This window comes from Arachis hypogaea, chromosome 4 (genome assembly GCF_003086295.3).
Source record: "Arachis hypogaea cultivar Tifrunner chromosome 4, arahy.Tifrunner.gnm2.J5K5, whole genome shotgun sequence".
In the NCBI taxonomy this organism is placed as follows: Eukaryota; Viridiplantae; Streptophyta; class Magnoliopsida; order Fabales; family Fabaceae; genus Arachis; species Arachis hypogaea.
In genome coordinates this window covers 128,579,136-128,606,520 of record NC_092039.1, presented here as the reverse complement: position 1 = coordinate 128,606,520, position 27,385 = coordinate 128,579,136, and the positions used below count along the sequence as shown (strand labels likewise).

The 27,385-nt window shown below is 35.4% G+C and overlaps 3 protein-coding genes and 1 long non-coding RNA gene across 5 annotated transcripts; 2 read left to right on the top strand and 2 right to left on the bottom strand.

Annotated features, from left to right (window-relative positions):
- The first annotated feature begins 1,558 nt into the window (after positions 1-1,558).
- LOC112745008 (casein kinase 1-like protein HD16) lies at positions 1,559-7,482 on the top strand. The gene is made up of 16 exons (XM_072234284.1): positions 1,559-2,530; positions 2,689-2,817; positions 2,921-2,994; positions 3,131-3,200; positions 3,289-3,344; positions 3,448-3,519; positions 3,636-3,730; positions 3,810-3,876; positions 4,043-4,172; positions 4,268-4,486; positions 4,608-4,738; positions 5,447-5,621; positions 5,715-5,805; positions 6,065-6,222; positions 6,763-6,951; positions 7,130-7,482. Exons 1-16 carry the CDS (start codon positions 2,162-2,164, stop codon positions 7,187-7,189), a joined length of 2,085 nt encoding a protein of 694 aa, XP_072090385.1. The 5' UTR covers positions 1,559-2,161; the 3' UTR covers positions 7,190-7,482.
- Positions 7,483-7,817: 335 nt separating this feature from the next.
- On the bottom strand, positions 7,818-11,088 carry LOC112745009 (uncharacterized). Its single transcript, XR_011880678.1, has 2 exons — positions 10,555-11,088; positions 7,818-10,368 (listed from the first exon to the last, which is right to left on the bottom strand). It is a non-coding gene; the product is annotated as an uncharacterized lncRNA (long non-coding RNA).
- Positions 11,089-12,376: 1,288 nt separating this feature from the next.
- Positions 12,377-19,762, top strand: LOC112745006 (DExH-box ATP-dependent RNA helicase DExH9-like). The gene is made up of 13 exons (XM_072234281.1): positions 12,377-12,956; positions 13,059-13,478; positions 13,559-13,897; positions 14,009-14,113; positions 14,665-14,775; positions 15,406-15,656; positions 15,818-15,941; positions 16,519-16,801; positions 16,890-17,044; positions 17,701-17,850; positions 17,924-18,156; positions 18,312-18,576; positions 19,225-19,762. The coding sequence occupies exons 1-13, from the start codon at positions 12,687-12,689 to the stop codon at positions 19,501-19,503; spliced, it is 2,985 nt and encodes a 994-aa protein (XP_072090382.1). The 5' UTR covers positions 12,377-12,686; the 3' UTR covers positions 19,504-19,762.
- Positions 19,763-20,023: 261 nt separating this feature from the next.
- LOC112745007 (probable methyltransferase PMT19) lies at positions 20,024-22,822 on the bottom strand. Of its 2 annotated transcripts, none has more exons than XM_072234282.1 (6): positions 22,046-22,822; positions 21,748-21,958; positions 21,341-21,650; positions 20,719-21,042; positions 20,550-20,627; positions 20,024-20,465 (listed from the first exon to the last, which is right to left on the bottom strand). In XM_072234282.1, the coding sequence occupies exons 1-6, from the start codon at positions 22,616-22,618 to the stop codon at positions 20,273-20,275; spliced, it is 1,689 nt and encodes a 562-aa protein (XP_072090383.1). In that variant the 5' UTR covers positions 22,619-22,822; the 3' UTR covers positions 20,024-20,272. The 2 variants fall into 2 exon arrangements, with proteins under 2 accessions (XP_072090383.1, XP_072090384.1); XM_072234283.1 differs by having other exon boundaries at positions 20,566-20,627; positions 22,046-22,819.
- Positions 22,823-27,385: the final 4,563 nt, after the last annotated feature.

The following is a 27,385-nucleotide window of genomic DNA, read 5'->3' as shown; positions in this document are numbered from 1 at the left end:
AAATATTGAGGAAAAAAACAATGCTTTACTCTTTTTCTAATGATGCTATCAATTTATCTTTGATGTTATATATTTCTCTTTAGGTATGTATCCCGTGAAACAAAGGCATAACTTAAAATTTAATTAAGGGAAAGATAAGTGGTACAAAGCTAAAAAACTTACTGCAAAAATTTATTTATTTAAGATAACAAAAATATCATGTAAGCACTCAAATTAATTACTAAAATTAGTTATTATATATTTATATATAAATATGTATTATTTAATTTATTTTTAATATATCTTATACTAATAACTAATTTTAATATTATACCTAACATAATTAATTAGGATAGTGATTTAATGATATAAAATGAAAATCTATTATTTCATCTCTTCTTTTAAAAAATTCAAAATGTACTAAATTCCAATTTATATACCTCGGGCGAAATCCCTTAAGTTTTAATTGAAATATTTATGTGCAAGATTTAAATTTGCGATAATCTTATTAGGTAAATAAAATAACTATTGAATTAAAATTGGCAAACAGAGATAATATTTAAAATAGTTTGTGAAAAATAGTTCATTGGTATCTAAAAAATAAAATCAATTTAATTAATCCTCTAAAAATAATATAGTTCGTTGTTTTATTTTTTTATCACTTCCAGTTATTTTTGTCGTTAAGCACTGATGAACTAAAATAGAAATGAAATCTCAACACATACACTTCAAAACAACGTAGTTTTAATAATTTTTTCAAATGTAATCTCTTAACATATAATTTTTATATAGCACAAAGAAATAATATAAAAAATATTAAATAATACAAAATTAAACTAAAAAAAATAATTTAAAAAAAATCTATTTTTATTTGCTTCCAAAACAAAGAGTTAGTTCATTATAGAAAAGAAAATTAGGTACTAATTTTAGATAGTAAAATCTTATTTAATCCTATGACATTATCCATCAAAATTATTCTTATTTTGATTGGAGAATTAAACTCTCATTGTACGCACAAGTTGTTAGTGGTGATTCTTCTACTTGAGCCAATTGATTTTAAGGTTTTATAATGTATTCGATTACATTTTAATCTCTCGCATACCTTTATTTTTATTTCTAATAAAATCATTCACGTAAGTATATTTATTTCAAACTAAACCTAAACAATATAAAGATTAATAATCTCATCAGTGAGAACTGAGAAGTTATCTGTGAGTTGAAATCTTAAAAACAAATGCACACAAACACACACGAAATTCAACTAATCCAAAAGCCATTTAAATTAAATATGATCAAACGTGAACTTGTTCGGATCGGATCACAAGTAAACTTTCAAAGTTATAATTTTCATTCTATGTTTGGAGTGTTCCACACTATTTAATGTTGGAAAGCAATTATTTATGTTTAGTACATAAAGAACTAATGTTAGAATGGTTGAATCATTGAATGAAGAATCTTCCAAAAATATAAAAGCATCAAACAATTCGATATAGATTTGTTTAAATTTGATCCATATATAATAATAATTATTTAAAAAGAGGAAATCAAGAATTTGTATTGTAAAAATATAAAATTTAACTCTACAATTATTCACAGGCAAGATTTGTTAAATCAAAAGAGTAAAACATGGTTATTTATACCAAAGAAAAGAGAAATAAGAAAAGAATGATGATTGTGTTGTGAAGATTTAAGGAGGAGATAGCCCTTAATAAGGGAAAAATAAAAGCTAGTCTTACATCGCCATCCCGTTACTTACAGTTTAGTAAATAGTAAATACAGTAGTATACTGGAATCTGGATGTCTGGATAGATTTGAGTTTTTGACTGTTTTCAACAAAAACAAAGTGGGTGAGGTCCACCAGGAAAAAAAATATAATTCTAAGATTTCATTTCATTTCACAAAAATATCATTCCATTTTTTGTATTCCAAAATTTTCCATAAAAAATTTCCTCTTTCCCTTCTCTCTGCACACAACACTGCAATCAATCATTTAACTTTCCTCACCCTTCAAACCCTAACCCTAATTCTCCTATTATACACAGAGCCATCAGAATCATCGTTTCTTCAATATCCCTTCCGTAAACTTGCAATCTCAGCTATGAAACTCGTCTCTGATCTCTCGTGACGCATATGACGATCGAGGTTATCGGCGCCGTGAAAACCGATTGCATGGGTTTGGAGAATGCCGGAGCTTCGTAGTGGACCGCGGCGTGGTCGTGCTCAGGTAGGCCGTAGAATCGCTGAACCACCGTCTCCGGCGGCCAACTACGTGAAGACTCGAGCTGCGGTCGCCAGGGCGGCTGCGGCAGCGGCGACGGTGGCCGAGGAGAGGCCCAGGACCCGCTTGGCGGCGAAGAAGTTGGAGCAGGAGGAGAAGCCAGTGATTGTGATATCGGAAGAGGAGGCCGAGAGCGACGTAGAGCGCGCGAAGAATAAGAAGAGCGAAGAGCGGATTGAAGTCGGCGTAATGGGTGACGAGAGTGGCGGGTTGAGTGCCAACAAGGGCGTTGCTCAAGAGGATGAGGGCAACACAGCTCCTTTTCCTGAGAGGGTATCTCTCTCCCCCTCCCCCCCTCCCCCAACTACTTGCTTAATCAACGAACATGCCTCTTCTATTTATTGTGTTTGTTTCAACGTCATCATTGAATAATGCTGCACTGGTCGATAACTTGTTGCTTGTTTTTGTTTTGATATGTTTTCATTCGGCAGGTTCAAGTGGGAGGATCACCTGTCTACAAGGTGGATAGGAAGCTGGGCAAAGGTGGCTTTGGTCAAGTCTTTGTTGGCCGTCGAGTTACCGGGGGTAATGATCGTACTAGTGGCCCTGGGGCTACTGAGGTAATCCTCTCTTTATATACCTACCCGAGGGTTCGCTTAACGATTTTTTTTAGTTTTCAACAAATGTATGTGCTCAATTTGTTTGACATCTTTCTCATTTCAGGTGGCTCTAAAATTTGAACATAGGAATAGTAAAGGCTGTAATTATGGCCCTCCTTATGAGTGGCAAGTTTACAAGTAGGTACTCTATTTAGTGTTAATACTATTATTATTATTTAGTATGTTACATATGTCGTGAGCTGGTTTGCATTATTATATGATTTATGTTTTAGTAAAATTGCCTGAGATTTGGTCGTTTGTGTTTTGTTGAAAGCACCCTTGGTGGCAGTCATGGAATACCAAAGGTACACTATAAAGGAAGACAAGGAGAATATTATGTAATGGTATGATATAATCTACACAACGATCATCATATTTTCTTTTTGCCAACTTAAACATTTGACAATTTATATATATGTATGTATATTGCAGGTTATGGACATGCTTGGTCCAAGCTTGTGGGATGTGTGGAACTCTTCAAGCCAGGCGTGAGTATAATCCACCTTCATGATTGTATCTTCTTTTATGCAATAAGTAATTGTTATTTCTCTGACCTCCCTTTTTCTTTCTTCTTGTCTCTTGTATGTGTAGGATGCCTGCAGAAATGGTTGCATGTATAGCTGTTGAGTCCTTGTCAATCCTGGAGAAAATGCATTCAAGAGGGTATGATATTTTGCAGATGCTTTTTGCATTCAATGGTTCTCTTTGTGATTTGTTATAATTGAGTTAGTTTTTATATGTTATATTTGTTTTGTTGTTGTTGTTGTTTTTCATCATAGATATGTGCATGGAGATGTAAAGCCAGAGAACTTTTTACTAGGCCAGCCAGGGACACCACAAGAGAAGAAATTGTACCTTGTTGACCTTGGATTAGGTTAGCAATTTTATTTCAAGGGTGGAATTTCTTATTTACCCTCTTTCCTTTATATTTTCTTACATATAACATGTTGCAGCAACAAAGTGGAGAGACACCTCCAGTGGGCAGCATGTTGAATATGATCAACGTCCAGATATGTTTAGGTTTCCTTTTTTGCCTCCTTTTACTACTTAATTTTATTTTTCATTTTAAATTCTCCACACACACACATACACCCATAAATAAATATATACACACACATGCAATGTTTTAGTTCTTATCTGTTTATCAACTTTCTTGATGATTTGATTATCTATAAAAATTCTTTAGAGGGACTGTTCGATATGCAAGTGTTCATGCTCACTTGGGAAGAACTGCTAGTAGAAGGGATGATCTTGAATCTCTGGCATATACACTCATCTTCCTTCATAAAGGGCGGTTACCATGGCAAGGTTATCAGGTATATGCTGTTTTAACATATTCTTATCAACTCTTTGCTGTGGCAATTGACTTTCTTTTCTTAGGATGTTAATCTTGTTTTGCCTTCTCTGTTAGGGTGATAACAAGTCCTTCCTTGTTTGCAAAAAGAAGATGGGAACATCTCCAGAGATGCTCTGTTGCTTCTGCCCTCCTCCTTTTAGGCAATTTCTTGAGATTGTAGTGAACATGAAATTTGATGAAGAACCAAACTATTCCAAGCTAATCTCTCTTTTTGATGGTATGCTTGGTCCAAATCCTGCATTGCGGCCGATTAACACTGAAGGTGCTCAAAAGGTACTCATGATAGCATAATCTCAGGGGATGTTATATTCGGCTCTATCTTCTATATATTTTATTCTTTTGGTGGGTCTTTGTGTACATCATGATCATTTATTCCGCAATCAAAATTAATCAGGTTGGGCAAAAGCGGGGTAGATTGAATATTGAGGACGAGGATGATTCACAACCCAAAAAGAAGGTTCGTTTGGGGGTTCCTGCTACACAATGGATTTCAGTTTACAATGCCAGACTACCAATGAAACAAAGGTAGATCTGCCCTTTAACCTGGCTTTTATTTTTGATATGATGGCTTTTATTTACCAACGTACAAAGTTGTCCTGTGGTTGGCATATAAACCTAATTAACTTCAATGGGATTAAAAAGACAAATAGGAGAAATCCAATAAATAATAGGAAACTATAAATTGACTACACTATTTCAGGAAACTAGTCAAACTACTCATCATGTGATATCTAAGTTAATCAAATGAGATATTCGAAAATAATTCAAAATGTATACCTTCAACATCAGCAATCAAATGTCCATGTAGAATAAATTTAAATTTATTCCTTGCACTTAATTCACTAATGTGTAATTAGACTTTCCAAACAAAGAAGTCTTTTTTTTGGATTGTATTGCCTGAACCTTTAATGTCAAGTCAGTTCTTTAATATCATTGTTCAGTATTAATTACATCTAAATGACGGTGTCCCTATATGTTTGGTAGTTTATTGTGGAGCACTTCTGAACTGGAAGTGGTTCTCTTTTTTAGTTCATTAAATTCAATGCATTCTTGGCTGAAATTCAACGTATTCTTTCGTTGCTTGGATATTCCTTTTCCTTTTGTGTATTGATGTGGTTTGGTTGATGAAGGCCTTATTTTTCTTCATCTGTGCAATAATGTTAAGCTATTACCTAGAAGAGATGTGACCATGACCACTACCAGGTTTTGAACTTTGAATTGGTTGTGTACTAGGTATCACTATAATGTAGCTGATGCAAGACTAGCACAGCATGTTGAGAGAGGGATTGCAGATGGCCTTCTTATTAGTTGTGTTGCATCTTGTTCCAATCTCTGGGCGCTTATTATGGATGCTGGAACTGGTTTTACAACTCAAGTTTACAAGTTGTCACCATTTTTCTTGCACAAGGTGAATTTGTATGTTATATGTTGTATTTGCCTAAAACTCCATTCTCTATTTTCAACTTTTGAAGTTTATCCATGAGACTCTGCTTCTATTTAGGAATGGATTATGGAGCAGTGGGAAAAGAACTATTATATTACTTCAATAGCTGGCGCTAATAATGGAAGCTCTCTTGTGGTGATGTCAAAAGGTCTGTTTATTTGTTAAGTAACAAATGATAAATATGAATTTGTACTTCTCTCCAAAGGTTATTCATGTTATCAAATACCATGGAAGATTTAATGTTTCATTGCTTGATTTTTATTTCTGAGATCTTATTTTAAATTTAGGTTTTTGGCTATAATTTGGTCTCTCAGTTCATATATGGATTCTACCTTTTTTATTGATAGATCATAGAAGGATTATAATTATACAATTATCTTTTATGACTTACGGCCTAATGTCCACAGGCACGCAGTACACACAACAATCATACAAAGTAAGTGATTCTTTCCCCTTCAAATGGATAAACAAGAAGTGGAGAGAAGGTTTTCATGTCACCTCGATGGCCACTGCCGGAAGTCGCTGGGGTGTTGTTATGTCTAGAAATGCTGGATTCAGTGATCAGGTTTGTTGACAAAAGTGTTGGATGGTTTGGATTTAATGATTCTTCTGTTTTATGTGAGCATTTGTTGTAGAGCTTCTGTTCACTATGTTTTTGGTATTTTTTTTAAGTGCTATTACTTCATGGTTTTTGTTGCAAAGTGATACTGAAAGCCTCCAAAGAATTTGGCCCAATTTTACCAGATTCAAGTATTGTTAGTTAAGTTGAATCAGACAATTAGTAATGTTCTGGCTTTATTTACAAAATGCAGTCCCAGATTTGGCTTTATTAACAAACATACATTGGTTTCTTTTTATCTGGTCAAGTTAGACTTCAACTACAAATCTGATAACTTATTCTTGGTTCAAATGTGTTTATAGTTTAAATGATTTAATATGGTTATTGCTCACTTTCTCTTATGTAGATGAGCACTTCTTTTTCTGTCTAAATATATTGAAAAATTATTTTGCCGGAAAACTCTTGCTTTTGAGCTGCTGTTGTCTGCACGTTGTATTATCTTTGTGCGTTTAGACTTAACTCTTGTCATCCATGTTATCAATGTAGGTTGTTGAGCTTGATTTTCTCTATCCTAGTGAGGGCATCCACAGACGATGGGATAATGGTTACAGGATTACAGCAACTGCTGCTACATGGGATCAATCTGCTCTTATATTAAGTATTCCAAGGCGCAGGCCAGGTGATGAAACTCAGGAAACACTACGCACATCTCAATTTCCCAGCACACACGTTAAGGTATAGTTTGTCGTGTGAGTAATTCATAAGGTTAAGTTACACTGTTAGTTCAGAAAAGTTTTACATAGACATCGGGTCTTACTAATGCAAAAGACTATTGACGGGTTTGTTTGCATAAGCAATGTATTACTCATAATTGATAATGAGACCGACTCATTTTGGTTCTGTTTGTGTTCAGGAAAAATGGTCAAAGAACCTTTATCTTGCTTGTTTGTGCTATGGGCGCACTGTATGCTGATATCTTCAACAGATCAAAGCATTGATTGATTTGGAATAGAATCATATTTTCTGCTTGTGTTTAGTTGTGCAAGCAGGAAACTGTATCTTCGGCTGTTATATAGTGTTGTTGTTCTCTCCCATTCTATTGTAAGTTCTTTGCGTGGGGGATGTGTTTAATGTTAATCTATACAGCTTAGCTTTATGCTCCTCCAATATGTATATGTAGGTGTTACCAAAATTTTTGTATGATTTTCAAGAAAGATTGATGACCCAATAATAGAGACGGCTAATAAGAAAATACAATTGCTTGTACGGATAACGCTCTTTGTGAATGAAGGGTTTAAGCCAATCATAATGAGTTAATAACTAGAATTTAAATCCAAAACAGAGAGTTTACTCCTCTTGCAAAGCACGCACGCCCATAGCCTTCCAGTAGGCCTCCATTGTTTTACAGCCCCGCCCCCTTTCCTTGTTCAGGCGAGGGATGCAGATAGAAGATGTGTTATGTTTGCTAGAGTGATGAACGTTTAGGCTGCGTTTGTTTCTGAGAACAAGACAAGGCATTGAGAACAGGATAGGACAAGACAGTGAAGGACAGAGACATAAAATTTTGTATTGTATTCTGTTTGGTGATAAATTAGAACAAATTATGAAAATTTAAATTTTTTTTATTTAAAAAATTTGAGCTGAAAAATATAATTATGAAAAATTAATAAGAATAATGAAAGAAAAAATGAAAAATAAGTTGTGTCTCTTGTTAGTGTTTCCGTGTCTTTTCTGTCAGGATGAACATAAAATACATTAATTCTGTGTCTCTGGACATATTGTTTCTGTTCATATCTCTTCTGTCAAACACGACTTTGTATTTTTGTGTTTCTGTTTCAGTGTCCTGTCTTTTGAGCCTTAGGCCCCCAAAAAAAACACGTTTAAAAAAAGGACTGATTGAAAGCAAGGAAACAACTAATCTTTTTAATAAATGTAAGGGTAAAAAACAATCATACAAAAATAATCATAAGAAGAAGAAAGAACTGAATTTTGAAGCTAAGAAATGGAGAAGGAGAATGGATGGAGGACCTTGAGACCTTGGCCAGCTTTGCGGTTATGTTTTATAAGAGATTGTACAAAGAGGAAGTTGCTGTTGCACAACCACTCCCTATGCATAACTCCTACCCTCCCCTACAAGAAGACATAAAGAAGAACATGGATTCAATGCCCACCCATGAAGAGATCAAAAGAGCCTACTTTAATATTGGTTCCTTGAAAGCGCCGAGAGCAGATGGATTCCTAGCAGCTTTCTACAAAGATTAGTGGGATTGCGTGAAGATGAATGTGTTCAACCGGGTGGAGATGTATTGGAAAGAACTTGAGTTAATCAAGAACCTCAATAGCACCTTAATTACCCTTATCCCGAAGGTCCCAACCCCTGAATTTATATACCAGTTTCGGCCAATCTCCTTATGTAACGTAAGTTATAAGGGGATCTCTAAGATTATTGTGGAAAGAATTAAATCTGCGCTAACAGATAGAATAGCCCCTCAGCAATCAAGTTTTGTTCTAGAAAGGAAGATATAAGACAATATTCTGATTGCGAAGGAGCTAACCCATATTATGAAAAAGTGTAAAGGAAAAAAGGGGTACATGGCTATCAAGTTTGATTTTGAGAAAGCCTAAGACAGGTTCGGTGGTCTTTTTTGAAGTCATGCCTACAAGAGTTTAACCTCCCGGACAAGTTGGTGGAGATTATGATGGAATGTGTTACATCAGTGTCCTACAACCTCCTTTGGAATGGGAAAAAGATTGAAGAATTTGTACTCACAAGGGGTCTCCGACAGGGAGATCCAATCTCCTCCTATTTGTTTGTTATCGTTATGGACAAGCTATCACAGTTGATTGAAGAATATGTATCTAAAGGAAAGTGGATTCCTATAACAGCGGGGAAACAAGGATCAGCTATCTCTCACCCACTCTTTGCAGATGACCTCCTTGTCTTTGTGGAGGCGAACACTGAACAGATTGCTACTGTTTTGAGAATCATTAATAAATTTTGTGATGCGTCAGGGCTGAAGGTTAGTAATGAAAAAACTGCTATGATCTTCTCAGCCAATGTGAGGAATGAGGTCAGGAGGGAAATAAAAAACATATGCCATTTCTAAGAAAATCAATGCTTGGGAAAGTACCTTGGTGCAATGATCTCTAATCATTGCAAAGGAAAAGAGAAATTCAAACATGTTTTGCTAAGGGTTCAAGGAAAGCTAAAAGGGTGGAAAAGTTAGTGCCTCTTCCTAGTTGGGAGAACAACACTAGCCAAAGCGGTTCTAAACCCTTTGGCGAATTATGAGATGCAGCAATCAATTTTACCTAAAGATATCTGTAATGAATTAGAGAAAGCGCAGAGGAGATTTATTTGGGGAAGTTGCCAATAGCAGAGGCGCATGCATCATGTTGTGTGGAAAACCCTATGTCTACCAAAGGCGCAAGGTGGGCTTGGATTTAAGAAGTTGTAGGAAATGAATATCGCCTTTATGATGAAGGTTCTTTGGCGCCTAATGATAGAGTCAAAGGCGTTGTGGGTAAGAGTAATTACACATAGTAATGAAGGCACCAAAAAGGGCTTGATAAAGACAGAGAAGAGTGGAAATTTCTCTCAAACCTAGAAGGACCTGATGAGGATCTAGCCCTTAATGAGAGACAATTGTAGCTGGATTATTGTGGATGGGGAGAGGGCTCTCTTCTGGAAGGATTCTTGGATTGCTAAATCAAAAAGTCTTATTAATGAAACTATTAGTCAGGATCCAAAGGAGCTAGAAATGGCCAAGGTTAAGGATTATGTGAATGTGAGAGAAGAATGGAACACAGAGATCATGGAGCCGTTTCTTGAAAATAGTACCATACAAAATTCTAACCAGGCATAACACAGAAGTAAACAAGGTTTTGCAGTCAATATGGCGCTGAAAAGGACCAGAAAGAGTCCGTACATTTACTTGGCAATTGGCCCATGGAAGATTTCTAACTGCAAAGAGGAAGGCCATAATGATGAGAATAACGCCCTTTTGCCACAAGTGCCCCCGATTGGAAGAAACTATCCTCCATGCCTTGAGGGATTGTCCACAAGCTGCTACAGTATGGGGTAAGTTAATTCAGCTCAGCACTGTTATGAGGTTCCTAACCATAACTCTAGAAGAGTGGATAGAGCTGAACCTATCACAAGAAATGGGGAGAAACAATCAGTTTGAATGGAGAGATGTTTTTATGGTAGGATGCTAGTGGTTATGGAAGTGGAGGAACATGGAAGTGCACAATCCTAGCTATAACAGACCAATTAATGCTATTCAGATCATTAGAGAAAGCATAACTAATTTCAAGAAAGCCTTTGAAAAGACTTACCTCTTCGCAGAGCGCAAAGCATCCAAAAAATCTATATCAACTTGGCAGCCATCCCCAGCTGGTTGGGTTAAGTTGAACACTGATGGATCCACTCACCATCAAAGTAAGAAAAGTGGATGTGGAGGCTTACTACGGACCAACAATAGAGAATGGGTTGGAGGCTTCATGGCATGTTTAGGTGACTGCTCTCCAGCAGAGACAGAGCTCTAGAGTGTAATCCATGGGTTACACATGGCCACGGATCTGGGAATGAGGGGACTAGAGGTTGAGGTTGATTCAGTAGAAATTGTGGACATAATCAACAATTGTATCCACAATGATGAACACTACACTGAGGCAGTAATAGAGGTTGCTAAACTTAGGAGGAGTCCTTGGGAGTTAGTCTTCAAACATATCAATAGAAAAGCTAATCGGTTGGCTGATTGGTTGGCAAAGGAAGCCATAAGGAAGAAATGTGCTTTCAGATTCTTAGACTCTCTGCCTAAAGAACTCACTTCGATGTACTTTGATGATTTACAGGGGAAGGCTATGACCAATGTTAATGTCCCTGCCACCCCCTTTTAATTTTGTCCTTTTGTTTTCCACTTTTTCTTTTTTTTGGGCTTAGGCCCCCTCAATCACCAAAAAAAAAAAAATGTAAGGGTAAAATATTAAATTGGTCTCCTGCGTATTTTGTTTTGTTCCTTAAAGTTTAAAGTGTTCTATTTGAATTAAAAAAAGTTTCGTTTGGTTTCAATGTAGTCCCATTGTGAGATCAAAGTTAAATAATTAACAGAATGTCCTATATGACAGCAATATAAGAACAAGATCGATAATCTGGCACAAAATTAACCGTAGATGTATCAATACATTTATTTATCATTCTTCTTATAATTTAAATGAAAAATAAATGTATTGATGCATTCATGGTTGATTTTGTGCTTTTGGAGCTTGTACTTGTTCTTTAGATTATCGACTTTGTTCTTATACTGCTGTCATGTATGATATTCCGTTAATTATTTAACTTTAACCTCACGATAAAACTACATTAAAGTTAAATAAAACTTTTTTGGATTTAAATAGGACGTTAAACCTTAAAGACCAAAATAGAAATATGCTCAAACGTAGTACTTTACCCTAAATATAATTTATTGAAACCAAAAAATCTGATTCAAAATTCTTTGAAGATTTGAGTGTTAAATTTTTGTTTTATTTGTACATGCACATTAATATATATAGGTTGAAAAAAAAGATACATTTTTATATATAGCACCAAAGTTATTTAGATGTCCCAATTTTTAAATGAAAAATGTAGTTGATTTTGTGTGCCTAATTATTTTTCTCTTCTTTAACTTAGTTTACCTTTATGAGATTTCTATATATTAATTTAAAAAATATTTTTGTGTTATTGGGTGTTTTGAGGTTTAATTTGTCTTCTATTATATATATATTCGTGGCTACTTTTTTTAATTAAGAAAGTTTAAAATGTGTTATGTTCAATTATGAAAAAATAGTGTGTTTTTTATGAATATAGAGATAATTTTTTTTTAAAATTAAAATTCACAAATTAGAGGCTCAATTTTAATTTTGGAAACAAAACTTAAAGTCAAATTTGAGATAATAGAAAAATCTGAGCCTCAGATTTGTGTAAGTTGAAAATTTTTTTAAGGAATAAGCAAATTAGTAGGTTGGTTTTGTGAAAAAAAATTATAAATCACAAATCTCACCCTTATATTTATATTTTTTTTTTAAAAATTTAAAAAGTCAGATGTGTGATATAAAAAAAAAATTAAAATCCACAAAATTGTACCTCAAATTTGTGACCATCCATACAAAAAAACACACACTAACTCTCCACCTTATTTAAAAACACCACCATAATTTCAATAATAAAAATAAAAAGTTCTATAGTCGTATAGATTAGAATTAATTTTGCTAATCACTAATTCAGTATTCACGTGGGAGTGAAAGCGAACGAGGAGTAAAATTACTAAATTTGAAGGGACCCGACCTCTCTTAACATAATCGTGGTAGAAGGGTGAAGGCGGGTGGCGGCGCGTAATTGAATCCCGCTATCTGAGAGGCTCCCGCCCCACGCAGCAGTTACGTTAGATTAGGGTTTATTTGTTTGTCAATTGAACTTTGAAGGCGTCATGGGTTCTGTGAAGAGGAAGTCTGCAGAACAAGAAGAGCTGGAAATTCCTCCTTCTCAGAGGCAGAAGCAGCAAACCTCAAACGACGATTCCGTCGTCGAAGAGGGATGCGGCTGCGTCCACCACGTGTCCTATCCGGAAGGTTATGTTCCCAATCCCAGTGGCAGCAGCAACCCAAAGTCGTCGGAGCCAGCTAAGAAGTTCCCGTTCCCTCTCGACCCCTTCCAGTCCCAATCCATTGCTTGCCTCGAAAACAATGAATCCGTCATGGTGCCTCTACCTATTCTTCTTCCCTCTTCTTCTTCTTCTTATTATTACACAAATTATTCAAATGATAGAATAGAATCTGCTGTTTGCTTGCTTTGTTACCAGGTATCTGCTCATACATCTGCCGGGAAAACAGTGGTGGCCTCATACGCCATTGCCATGTCTCTGCGCAATGGACAGCGCGTTATCTACACTTCCCCTATCAAGGCCCTTAGCAATCAGAAGTACAGGGACTTCAAAGAAGAGTTCTCCGATGTCGGCCTTATGACCGGTGATGTCACCATCGATCCCAATGCTTCCTGCTTGGTCATGACCACCGAAATATGGCGCAGCATGCAGTACAAGGGCTCTGAGGTCACCAGGGAAGTTGCCTGGATCATATTCGATGAGGTCCACTACATGCGCGATCGTGAAAGGGGTGTCGTTTGGGAAGAGAGCATTGTTATGTCCCCCAAGAACGCTCGTTTTGTATTCCTATCTGCCACCGTGCCCAATGCAAAGGAATTTGCTGATTGGGTGGCAAAGGTGATCTTTTTCGTTTTCTGTGACTTGTGATGTGTGTAAGAGTGTATAGATGGTGATCCCATGCTTTGTGTTACTTGCAGGTGCATCAACAGCCTTGTCATATTGTTTATACTGATTACCGACCAACTCCACTCCAGCATTATATTTTTCCCGCGGGAGGTGATGGCCTATATTTGGTTGTAGACGAAAAGGGGAAATTCCGCGAAGACAGCTTCCAGAAATCACTGAATGCTCTTGTTCCTCCTAATGAGGGTGATAAGAGAAAAGAAAACGGCAAGTGGCAAAAGGGTTTGGTGCTGGGAAGACTCGGTGAAGAAAGTGACATATTCAAGATGGTGAAAATGATCATTCAGCGTCAATACGATCCTGTGATACTGTTTAGCTTTAGCAAGAGGGAGTGTGAGTTTCTTGCGATGCAGGTGAACTACAAATTTTGGTCATTGTTAAGAGTCTCTAGCTTTATGTTTATTCCATTCCATTCATTTGGGATGCAGTGTTCCAGCTGATGATATCTTCATTGCTTCTTGTAGATGGCAAAAATGGATCTTAATGGAGTTGAGGAGAAGGATAGCATAGAAAAAATATTTTGGAGTGCCATGGATATGCTTTCAGACGATGATAAGAAATTACCGCAGGCAAGTTACATACTTCTTCGTCAGTGTTTTTTTCTGGCAACTAGAACATCACCATCCCCTCATGCCCATTTCTAAGTTTTAATACTTACCGAATTGTTCAGCATACTTTGTTGAGGCAGCATCTTAGAAGCTAGTAATCTTCAACAGTTGGGGATGTGAGTTAGAAAATGGAAATGTGTTTTAGAAGAGGATAATTGAGAAGAGTAGACCAGCCGAGAAGTGAGTAACTCAAGTGAAAGCAAAATGTGTTTGTAACTCATTCATTCCCTATTGCCACTTAAGTGAAAATTTCCCGTTTAAATGTGGATGCTGAAGAGAATCACTTATTCATTGGGATTTTATTTTAAATAGATTTTATAGTTGAGGAGAGTGATTTTCTACCATAAAATCTTCCCACAACTTGTTCAATGCTTATGCTTGTCCTCTGGGGCACGATTGCTTTCAGACTAGCTATCTAAATATTTGATAATTTTATTTTGATTGAACTTTGTGGGGCTCATCATTTTGAAGGTATTTAAGTTTTTCACCTCTGTTCTTATGGATTTGATCAGGTTTCAAACATGCTACCGTTGCTGAAACGTGGAATAGGAGTGCATCATTCTGGCTTACTTCCAATTCTAAAGGAAGTGATTGAGATTTTATTTCAAGAAGGACTAATAAAGGTTGGTAGATAAACTATGATATACGATGCTTTGTTCATCCCCAAGCTGTCTACCTGCAACACAATTGTATACTTTACTTCCGTAATTTGCTTAATTATTTTCCCCAACATGATTTCATTCTTGCTGAAATTTAGTGTTAGAAATAAGGAGAATATCCTATAATAAATCATATCTTAGTATATCAAATTATATATCCTACAATTAGCTGAGATATCTAACTAGAATTAGGGTTTCGCTGTCATTCTGAATAGAGATCGTATTCCTCTGTTGTAAACACACATTCTATCAGAATGATATATCCACATTGTTTTCTAGTCTTTGTTCTCTTTTCCTTCTCTCCTGCCTAAAACTTACAATCTCAACATGTACTTTACCTAAACTTTTTGAATCATGCTATCCCAAAATATAGTTTACAACAGGTTACATCTGCAGTAGTCTCACATGGTTAGCAGAAGCCATTGCAAATTTATATTGCTTATATATATATATTTCCTATTTTCACAATAATTTATTTTCTGCTTATTGTTTAAGGGGAAGATTCATTATGCACATCACTTGAATATTTATCAGTGAATTCCTTGTTTGAGGAAATTATTAAATTTTTCTAATCATTGAAATATTCTTCTTTAGTGTTTGTTTGCAACAGAGACCTTCAGCATTGGTTTGAACATGCCTGCAAAAACTGTTGTTTTTACCAATGTCCGAAAATTTGACGGGGATAAGTTTAGGTGGTTGTCTAGTGGAGAATATATTCAGATGAGTGGCCGAGCTGGTCGACGAGGTATTGATGAACGTGGAATATGTATCCTCATGGTTGATGAGAAAATGGAACCTTCAACTGCTAAAATGATGGTTAAAGGGGCAGCTGATAGTTTGAACAGGTAGAGTTGTCGATTGGACTATTAGTGAAAAATTATTTAAAACCCTGAAACAAATAAAAATTGATGATCTTTTCCAACAAACTTGTTTTGTAATTCTCGCATTGTAGCTTGTTTAAAGAATTGTTGTCTCTTTATTACTTTTATCATCCCTTGCATTTCAGTGCCTTTCATTTGAGCTATAACATGATTTTGAATCAAATGCGCTGTGAAGATGGTGATCCAGAAAATTTGCTCCGAAATTCCTTTTATCAGTTCCAAGCTGATCGTGCCATTCCTGGTCTTGAGGTTTGTTTAAATTTATGAATGCTTGCAATACCAGTATTTATATGTAATGACAGTAATGTATCCTGATCACTTTTCCATAAAATTTTAATTCCAAGATCACTTCTTATGCATGCTCAATTCCTTATAGTGAATTTACTCCTTTAATGAGTGAACATTTGCATATGAAAGTGAATAATTGTGCATTTTTAGAATTCTGAAAATATGATTGTGGGTTAAAAAATATTTCTTGTGTATGTAAAGTTAAAATTGTTTGATTAACACTGAGGTATACCCATTTTGTATGAGTGCATGCAACAACAAGCAGGTAAGGATAAAATTGTTTTTACTTTAAAGGAATATATCAGTCAATTGTGTCCAGTGAGATAGGCTTAACTGAAAAGGAAATATTCCATTCATTCAACTAAAATGGATAACACACAACACAAAATATCAGCGAAAGAATACCTTTCAAGGAACCATAGCTTCTTTCAGAGTTGTTCTATAGAGAGGAGAGAAAAAAGATTCCTCACCTTGTATTGTTGATTTGGAGTTTATATTGTGAATGAATAATTTTTCTTAATGATTTTTGCATATCTAGAAACAAATAAAGATTCTTGAGGAAGAGAGGGAATCAATTGTTATTGAGGAGGAAAATAGTTTAAAGGATTATTACGATCTGCTGGATCAGCACAGAAGCTTGAATAAGGAGGTTCATGACATTGTAATATCTCCAAGGCACTGCTTACCATTTTTACAGCCTGGGAGGCTTGTTTCACTTCATTGTACTTCATGTGATGAAGATCATCACCCAATTTTTTCGGAGGACAAGTTGACTTGGGGATTGGTGATTAATTTTGAAAGAGTTAAAAGTAATGCTGAAGGTGAGAATTCATAATGGCTCCTGGTGATTTATATTTTATATCAAAACTTTAGCTTATTTATTCTAAAATAGTCAATGCTATCTTTTAGATGATGCAACCATAAAGGCAGAAGATGCGTCTTACATGGTTGATGTCCTTACAAGATGTGTGGTTACAAAAGATAAGATTGGCAAAAAGTCTGTTAGGATTGTTCCTCTTAAAGAACTTGGACAACCTCTGGTGGTTTCAGTTCCTATCTCTCAGGTAAGACCTTCAAACTATGTAATTTATTTGCAGGATCTGTGTAATTTGTGATTTATCTGATTGCTTTATCATCTAAATCACCGCCGTCGAACAAACAATGATTAGAAGACAAAGGGATGCCAAAAACGTAATACTATCCTAAATAAAGTCAATGGTTGCAAAGGAATCATTAAAAAGCTATTATTCCTTTCCAACCTTACAATCAAAGCACATAAAAAATGAGGATTGTCATGTGATTTCTGCTTCTATGCAAGAGTCAAAACCTCTGAATTTTCATGGGTTATTTTCACATGTTAATGCACCCACAAAAAAAGGAAGTATCCACAAAGTTGTAAGCATTTAATATATTGAAAATCTAGAAGATATCTAATACAGTAATACTTCCTTCTTTTAAGTAATTCAGATGGATAATAGAGTATGACTAACTCCTAAACACTCATGACAACAAAATCATGTTTTCATTTTATATTTTGAATTTTATAGCTGTTGCTTTTAATAGCTCATCAGATATATAAATTCAATAGTTGGAACTATATCTTGCCCAATGTCCAATCCATTTTCCATTGTTAAAATGCTGATTTCTAGTTTTTGACATCACTGTATGTTTGTGGTTTTCTAAATTTTCTGATGTAAATTCCTTGCTGTATTGTTTACAGATTAATACGATAACCAGTCTTCGTCTATATATACCAAAGGATCTTTTGCCATTGGAAGCTCGAGAAAACACACTAAAGAAAGTGTTGGAAACTCTTTCCAGATTTGGTGAGAAAGGTTTGCCTCTTCTAGATCCGGAAGAAGACTTGAAGGTGTGATGTGATTCTATTCATTTTTCATTCTTTTTCTTTGCCCAATTGAAATTCATTATTTTTTATATCTCAGATCCAGAGTAGCTCGTACAAAAAGTTATCCCGTAGGATAGAGGCTTTGGAGAGACTATTTGAAAAGCATGAAATTGCAAAGTCACCACTTATAAAGCAGAAGTTAAAAATGTTGCACAGGAAGCAAGAATTGACTGCAAAGATAAAGTCCATTAAAAAAACATTAAGATCTTCTAGTGCTTTGGCCTTCAAGGATGAACTTAAGGCAAGGAAGAGGGTCCTTCGCAGGCTAGGGTAATGTAACTACCTAAGTTGCTTTCAATTTGTTGTTGACTTTTTCTTTTGTGGTTTGGTTCCTATAAGACTTATTTGTATCAAACGATATCAGTTGCGTAATGTGATTGACTATTGTTTGTGAAAATGATATTTACATGAGATCTCTATTGCAGATATGCTACAGGTGATAATGTGGTCGAATTGAAAGGAAAGGTTGCCTGTGAAATTAGTAGTGCAGATGAATTAACCTTAACAGAGCTCATGTTCAATGGTGTCTTAAAGGACATAAAGGTGGAGGAGATGATTTCTCTCCTGTCATGTTTTGTCTGGCAAGAAAAAATTCAAGATGCTGCCAAACCCCGGGAAGAACTTGATCTGCTTTTTGTACAATTGCAAGACACTGCTCGGAGAGTTGCCCAACTTCAGCTCGAGTGCAAGGTAATTGCTATATGCAAATTGTTTAAATGAATCACACCTAATTGTATATGAAGATTGTGATTCCAGATTGATATGGAAAAATACATTCCAGTTAGTGTGTTAACTGAAAATCCTTTGGATCCCATTTGTCTCTGTTTTTCTTTCTTCTCTATTTAGGGTGTCTTCCAACCCTGACATCAATTCTACAAATAGTATGCTTTGTGAGCTTAGGGTCTAGCAAACCAAACTAAAATCTGATAATTGAAATAGAAAAAAGAGGATCAGTGCAGCCCTCTATAAATAAAGTTAGTTCCCAGGATTTAAATATGTAACCTCTGACCTCTGGCTCACGAAAAGGAAACCTCACCATTTGTGTCAAGCTGCACTGAAATTGTCAGTAATTTAAAATTTGCGAAAATTGCTTTGTCCTTTTTATTGCATCATTTTCAGGTTACACGTCCTTTCATTCATGTAGTTCAGTTAGGTCCTTAGATGTTTCTCATATCTCAGATTTTATGTTTGCATTTCACCAAGAGGATTGATTTTGCCATGCTTAGCTTGTGCCTCTTAAAATTTTCTATTCTCTGTTGTAAAATGCTTTAACGAGTTCCCTTACTTTGGATCTCTTACCCACATTTTGTTTTTAATTGAAAAAAAAAAAATAAACAGGTGCAAATTGATGTTGAGAGTTTTGTGAAGTCATTTAGGCCGGATATTATGGAGGCTGTGTATGCTTGGGCAAAAGGTTCAAAGTTCTTTGAGATCATGGAAATTACACAGGTTTTTGAGGGTAGCTTGATTAGGGCAATTAGACGGCTTGAGGAAGTTCTTCAGCAACTAATAGAAGCCGCCAAGTCCATTGGGGAAACTCAACTAGAGGCAAAGTTTGAAGAAGCTGTTTCCAAAATCAAGAGGGATATTGTGTTTGCAGCATCCCTGTATCTGTAATTTCCAACATCCCTTCTAGAAACTGTGTTATCTACCTAGATTTAGGTTTAGATCATGAGAACGCATAGGTAATCATTGGAGTAGAAGGGAATGTGAAGCACCGTGTGGAGGACAGTACAATATCCCCTGACCCGTGGCATTCAACCTTGCTTCTCCCCCTTCAGTTTTGACCTTTCACGCACTGATACCTACAAACCATTGTAACTTGTAGAAAACAAATACTGTATTTTATTTACTATTAAAATATTCATTTACAAAATACTTTTATTGTTTATTTCATTTTTTCTTTATTATAGCTTCCAAAGTCAACTGGCACTCGAATCATATCATGATGGGGGACAGTTACGAGTTAATGTGGACAGTATTTTGTTTATTAAAAAAATGGGGTTTTTGTCATTTGAACACGAAAGTATCAATTCGAGAGTTGACGCCTTTAGATAAAACTTCCCTTTTTTCCCCTTGTATTATTTTGAGGATAAATTGGAAATAAAGAACCTCCTTGTTAATCTTTCCGTACTAGTTTAATGTAAATCGTAATTTTCTTAAATGTAAAAATCGTTTGGTGTAATATGAACTCATAAGAATAATTGTGTATTATACATGAATCATTTTGACCACTTTTTCTTCATTGCTTGTAGTACGGCATCCTATGGCATGCTAGCTCCCTCATGAGTCATGTACAAGCAGTAACTTCAAGTGTAAGCCATAGCTACTGGCTGCTAAGAAAGAGAGAGACAAGGTTACAAAAACCCAGATAATGCTAATGGCATTATGCATTGTCTACAAGCAGAATCATATCCTTCTCATCACTATCACCCGACGACACTAATGTTCCATTCCATCTCATTTCATCTGTTGTTTCTTTCACTCTCATAATGACGTCCCTATCATCTCTAATAATAAGCGCTCCTTTGGGACGAACAATCCGATGCATCTCGATTAGAATATCACTAATATCACACCTGCAACACACAAATATATAATAATATCAACACTCACCATATATGATATATACTGAATATTAGTGATGTTATTATTACGCTTACTTGTCCTTATACATACTGAATATACCACATGCGTGTATCAAGTCATATGTTCGCGGGTATGTTGAGAAGGCCTCACACCTGAAAGAATAAAGATAACAACAGAGAAAGCAGAGTAGAGTAAAAAACTACACTCAAGTGTTAGCTAATAGCCTAATACATACATACATACCAATCCATGTAAGTCCCAATAAGGCCACGTTCAAAGATAATGGGAAGACTATTATTGTTGATGTTGCCTTTTGCATCAACGGGAACAACATTCATAACCCAAACTGGATATTTCATTTCCGCCATTGTTGCTGCAAATCCACCAAACTCAGCATTCATATCCATAACGTTCCGATATCTACCACAGCACAGGGACTTTAACATCTCCCCGTAACGGGATACTCTCCTTCTCCATCTCCTATTATCTTCATCAAAGTTAACCCTCGGTCGATGCGTATCCTTCTCCTCTGGAATAGCAAAAATACATGCACTCATTTCTGTATACCTGTTGAAATTTGAAATTTGAATACCTCTGATAGAATATATTAGCATCCATTAGTATTGATTAGAATTATTTAATATATCTGAATATTTATTATAGAATATTATGTTTTTATTATTGTGATTTTCTTAATACCTATAAATTTTTTTCTATATTATATTATTTCAGACAACTTGAATACACTCAATAATACATATATCATTTCTTCAGTTTAGTCTCTTGTTTCTAACAACCTATGATTTTCTTGCTTAACATACAGAAATCAATTAAAGCTTAACATGATTAATGAATGATTAATTACCATCCAGCATCAGGGTCAGGGTCTGATGATGAGTTGCAGAACTTGGGGTGTCTCCCCCATGTCTTCAACTTGTGTATGCAGCCCATATGATTTAGGGATTTTTGCCATACAGCAAACTGATCGCTCTCAGCAACTTTTTCCCAACACAGTTCCATTGCAAGCTCTTCCAACATGCTCTGCTCCTTTTCCAACTCCTTAGCCTCTCTTCCCCATGCATTGTAGTTCACCCTCCAATTTATGGGTGGCCCCGACAGCACCCAGTATCCACCCGGCCGCAAAATCCGGTCCATCTCTCTTAAGTAAAGCCCATCTGTTATCATGAATCATATGTTCAAATGTGTTTCTTCAAAGAGTTTGTGCTCTGCATAAACAAGAAAGTAGGAAGAATTGAGCAGAAAATAAAATACCATTATCAGTCCATGGGACAAGGCATCTGGAGCAGTGGGCCATGTCAAATGACCTTGAAGGGAATGGGAGCCTATGAATGCTTAACACTCCAAGCATTGCTGGGAGTCCCCTTTCCAGAGCAAACTGTACCTGACCTTCATGCTCATCGCTCGGTGCAATTGACATTGTCAAGATACCATAGTCCATTAGAGCTGCTCCAAAGCTTGCAACCTTCAATTAGTTAAAAGAGATATTTTGCATCCCAACTTAGCTTGATGTCAAAGAATACAAGAGATAGAAAGGGAAGAGTAAGCGTACCCCGCAACCAACATCAAGAGCTGTTCTGATATGGGGGAGAGGAAGGAGGCGGCTGAGAGCATGAACGTAACCGTTGACACCGTCGGGGAAGGAAGTGCCACCTCCCGGAAAGAGAAAACGGTCACCTTCCAACCTGACCCAATTCTGAGACTTCTTATAGTTGACGAGCTTAGGGAAGGGGACGTTGGTGAACCATGCGGAGTCCTTGCTTTGGGGCCAAGGGAAGGGGGTCTTGTAACCCACGGGCCTGGGTATCAAGCACCTCAGCCTCTCTGGAGGGCTTTGTGGGCAGTGACGCTCTTTCCGGAACATTCTGACCTTGGGAAACCTCTTCTGCCTGCGAGGGTCGTGGCATGGACAGTAGTTGGTGTAGTTGCTTGCGCAGAACTCAAAGGTGGTGTGACGACTGTAATCCAAATCCAATAATGGTTGAGGAGTGAAGGTGAAGACCGAGGAGGAGGTGGCATAGGAATATATGAGGTACAAGAATAGAGAGCATGGGAAGAGGCACAACAATATGGTCCTGAGATTCAGATTTTGGGATTGGGGAAGGGTAACCCATGCCATCTTCATGCTACGAGCGAGCGTCTAACATTCTTCTATCTCTCCTTCAATACAAAACGCATTTAATTAGGATCTCGCGTTCACTGCATCAGGGCTGCCATATGGCAAGGTTAAGTAGTAATCAAAAAGATAAAGGAGATAACGAGATGGAACGACTCTCGTGTTGCCTTCTCTGTCCTTGTTATTATGTCTATCATTATCATATCATGTGTCATCTACGCTACTACTGGACATGTTATATATATTTTTTTTTGGTGTCTTAAATCCATGTTATATGATTGTCCACCAACATATTCAACCATATATACTATAATTTAGAAATACAAACATAAATACATTAAAAAAAGCAAGTTATTTAATTTTAATTTTGAGAAGATTTATTCTACTATCAAAAGATTTATTCTAATTAAGTCTGTCCTCTCTAAATAAATAGACTTCTACAAAAGCCTAAGTCTGACTTATTTATTAAATAGGTATGTCCTAATCAAACCTAATACAGAATAAATTGGATAAGTAAATTTACTCATGCTTTTAATTTTAGATTTTTCTTAAATTCTTTAATTTTTTTCACCGGAACCAAAATAATAATAATAATAATAATAATAAAGAGATATACCTACACATTTGCATACTTTATTCAAAATCACAAAACTGTACACGATAAAATTAGTATCGCATACATCTTTAAGGTAGTATTTGTTTTGAGGTACTAGGAGAGAAAAACTGGAAGACTAAGACACAGTATCATATTTGTTGGTTTAAAGACTAGTATTAAAATTTCTGTCTCTGTCCTCAAAATTTTAGTATTTCAGTACTTCTAAAAAGTAGGGATACAAGAGATTGAAATTTTTAGAGATAGAGACAGAAACTTGAATAACATTTTATACCTAAAATACCATCATTTCAATTAATTATTTCTAATTTTATTCTTTGTGCAAATTAAATTAGAACTTCATTCTTGTTTCAATTTCTATCTCTTAGTCTTTATCTCTTAGTCTCAGTTTTTCAATCTCTGTCTCTCCACCAAATACTAAAGGATCAAATAGGTTTACTTTACATTTTTATTGAATAAATGAATGAGCTCAATAGAGATTTATCCATTTTAAGCTTAGGTTATATTCTCTTTCTAAATTGTAGTAATTTCAAATTTTGTCAAATTAAACTCCAAAGTAGTCCTTGAGATTCACGGATTGCATTGATTTAGTTCTTAACTTATCAATTACACTGTTTATATCTCTGACTTTGTTAAAAATGCAACACGTTGATCCCTCTCCACATTTTCGGCCAATTCACCTGCTGCCGGCAGTGACATAGCACTGACATACCACGCTGGCGTATATAACGGCTAACTGAGGTGGCAATTGGAACTATTTGACTCATTATGATCCCTCTACTTATTTTCAACCTTAATTTCAGCATCATATCTCTATCGCTCTTCACCTTCTTCTCTTTGTTCAAGAACGTTCTTCTCCTACTTCATTGTTGTTACTCTTTGTGAAAGCAAAATCATGATTGAACGTGCGAGTTAGGGTCAATGAAATTGCATTGAATATCATTATAATGATGAAACCTTTAGAACCTCAATTGGGAAGTTGTGGATGTCATTAGTCCAAGGATTTTTTTCTTAATAGGGTTAATGATCTTGAGAGCTTTTCATATTGTACTTAAATCCAGAACCAAATGCTATTTTTCATACTCTATCACCCTTTTTGACCTTTCCTTTGGCTTCTATGTAAGCCAATTCATACCATAACAAGCTGCTAGATGTGTCTCCAAAACGATAAAAGATCATTCTTGATGGCTCCATATACCATGGAAATAGCTACAAGTTCTTCTCCAACTCATCCAAAACGGCCTTGCCTCCTGTGTGGATGCAAAAATGTTCGAATGCAAGCTTGAAATCTGGAATATATGCTTTGACTTTCAGCTTTAAAAGATTCTTAACAACCAATGTTGCAAAGAATAGCAACTTCTCAGATGTTGGAAGCACAAGAGGGCCTAATGTGGTGATGTTGGTTTTCAAAGCATCTCATGCAATCATCATAAGGTCGTTTGATAATGTGACACCAACTTTGCCATTGGCATCATCTTCTTGTGTAAAGCAGCTAAAGCTGTTGTCTTCACTGGCCTTGTTCGTGCAAACAATGTGAAACAATTAGAATTTTGACCGTCTCTAATAAGATCTTTTGTTGGAAAGTAGAATTGCAATTCCTCCCACACGGAACAATCTGAGACGAGTTTCGATCAATCATTTTTAGTATACCAATTCAAAGTAATATTTTCCGTGCTAACTACTAATGCATATGAGTTGGGATGTATTTGGAGAAGCAAGATCAATCGCCCCATTCCACCCAAGTTAAAGCTCTTCTTTATATTCCCTCATTCCCTCAGAGCTTATAGTGATTGACAATATTTACAGACAAGGATGGAGTTGGATTGAACAGGCTACAATTTATAATCAAAATCCCACAACGCTCTGGCACCCACCACCGAAGAGTAACAATAAAGAAGTAGGAGAAGAATGTCCATGAGCAAAGAGAAGAAGATGAAGAGCGATAAAGATCTGATGCTGAATTAGGGTTGAAAATAGGTAGAGAGACCAATAAATTAAATAATTCTAATTGCCACCTCAGTTAGCTGTTATATACACCAATATAGCATGTCAATATAGCATGTCAGTGTCATGTCACCGTCGGCGACAGGTAAATTGGCCAAAAATATAAAAAAGAACTAACGTGATAAACAGTACAATTGATAAGTTAGAGACAAAATTTATATAATTTGTAAATCTCAAAAATTACTTTGAGGTTTAACTCAATTTCGTCATTACAGGAGCAAATTTAAATTCTAAGTGACGCACACAACATATTATTAGCCTTAGTCAGGCTGGTTTACTTCAATCTGTATGTAATTTACTCGAACTATATTCGCTGTATTAGAATTTAATTAAGGAAGGGGAAAAAAAATGAGTCCGCATTACTTACAAAAGTTTATTATTTGTACTAAGCAGTAATCACTGCAGCAATATTGTGTAAAATCTATAGAACTAACTTTATATATAGTCAAATAGCTCATTTTTAAAAAATTTTAATTTTAAAATTTAAAAAATTAATTTTAAACTAAAAAAATATGTATTTTTTCACTTTTTTATTTTTTTTGTCTTTTATTTTTTTTTTCTCCATAACATCTCTCTCTCGACATTTTTCTCTCTAATTACTTTTAGAAATTCTTGTACAATAATTTTAGATATTTTTTTTAAATTTTAAATATTATTTTTAATGAATTTAGATTTTTTTTTTTGTTAGATTTCATATATATATATTTTTAATGATTTTAGATTTTTTTTTTCTGAAAAAAAAAAAGGAGAGACACAGAGAAAAAGAGAGATTTATGTTACCATGTTAGTGATGTTATCACGGCTACAAATGGTAGAAGATGATGTGTCCGTTGACCATAAAGGACTAGCGGCTGCTAGGGGCGGCTAGGTGACGTGGATGGAAGGGCTCTAATGTGGGATTAAAATTATTCTTAATTTAAAGAAGTTAAGTCTCAAAATAATTTCTGAAGTTGTACTCGAACCTCAAAGTGATAACTGATGTTAATAATTATCTAAATTTATCCTAAAAATTGCACTCCAAAACAGTTCCTGTTCCATTTAGAGTATGCTTCCGAAACTTTATCGACAATGCGGTTTGAGAAAGACTCGGAAGTGTTCTCTTGAAAACTGTTAACCTTGGCGTGGAACCTGCAAAAAAGATTCTAATACTCAAGTCAGCTCGAGAATTAAGAAGTTAAAGGAAATAAAACTAAGAAATAAAATTAAGAAATAAGGTGATACTCAAGTTAGCTCGAGAATTAAGAAGTTAAAGAAAATAAAACTAAAAAATAAAATTAAGAAATAAGGTGTGGAGACAATTGCTCTGTATTTTCAATGATCCACTGATTGCTCGTGCTTTTTCTGCCTTCCTTTGACGAGTCGTGCTCGTCTGTTTAAATAGATCTTAAGGTGATCTATGTTAGGTGAATACTCGAGTAATGTTCAGTTTTGTTGGGTTTGTTATTAGGATTAAAATTCTGAATTCCGTTGCACAAGAATATCGGCATGATTTAAATTTGTAGACTTGTTCTTGTAGTTTGTTAGCCAAAAATAAAGAAGAATTTGGTCGAAAATATTGGGAAGGTACAATTTTTAAGACTTTTTCGTTCATAAAAAAACTGAATTGAACTGATTTCTATTAAAACATCGTCGTTTTATATTAAAAAAAAAAAAAAGCAATCCCCCTTCTAAAACCCTACACCCTTCTTCTATTACCGAAGGCAATTTATATGTTTATAGCATCTTTGACCATTACAAGCACCCAATTAAGATAGGTTGCTTTTTTAAGAATATATTAATGAATGGCTGTTTACCAATGTTATATTAAAAGTTAAAACTAGATAATTAAGCATATTCGATTAATATGATAATTGAATGGTCCAAGTCCAACTGCATATTTGTTTATGCTACGGTGCATGTTAAATGAGCAAGACACAACCCTAAATTCAGCAAAGGCAATATAAAGTGTATATAAAACAGCCGAAAGAAAAAGGCAAAATACACTCGGCTGAAAGGGAGTGTTAACTATTTTGGGTAAAGTAAGACTCTAACTTTGTATGGAGCACTTTGCAAAAGGGAGAAAGGTAATCTATATACTATACTATTAAGTATTAATTAAATTTAAAATCACTTAAAAGCAAAAAGTTACGAGAAATATTGCCTTCTGTTCTGGGAGAAGA

Bases quoted from the DNA above. Each gene is read 5' to 3' on its own strand.
- LOC112745008 (XM_072234284.1), top strand. From the start codon at position 2,162: ATGCCGGAGCTTCGTAGTGGACCGCGGCGTGGTCGTGCTCAGGTAGGC. The intron at 2,531-2,688 runs GTATCTCTCTCC...TTCATTCGGCAG, and splicing joins CAGCTCCTTTTCCTGAGAGG to GTTCAAGTGGGAGGATCACC. The intron at 6,952-7,129 runs GTATAGTTTGTC...GTTTGTGTTCAG, and splicing joins TTCCCAGCACACACGTTAAG to GAAAAATGGTCAAAGAACCT.
- LOC112745006 (XM_072234281.1), top strand. From the start codon at position 12,687: ATGGGTTCTGTGAAGAGGAAGTCTGCAGAACAAGAAGAGCTGGAAATT. The intron at 14,776-15,405 runs GTTGGTAGATAA...ATTCTTCTTTAG, and splicing joins TTCAAGAAGGACTAATAAAG to TGTTTGTTTGCAACAGAGAC. The intron at 15,657-15,817 runs GTAGAGTTGTCG...CTTGCATTTCAG, and splicing joins GCAGCTGATAGTTTGAACAG to TGCCTTTCATTTGAGCTATA.
- LOC112745007 (XM_072234282.1), bottom strand. From the start codon at position 22,618: ATGAAGATGGCATGGGTTACCCTTCCCCAATCCCAAAATCTGAATCTC. The intron at 21,959-22,045 runs GTACGCTTACTC...AACTAATTGAAG, and splicing joins CTCTTGATGTTGGTTGCGGG to GTTGCAAGCTTTGGAGCAGC. The intron at 21,043-21,340 runs GTAATTAATCAT...AAATTTCAACAG, and splicing joins CCTGACCCTGATGCTGGATG to GTATACAGAAATGAGTGCAT.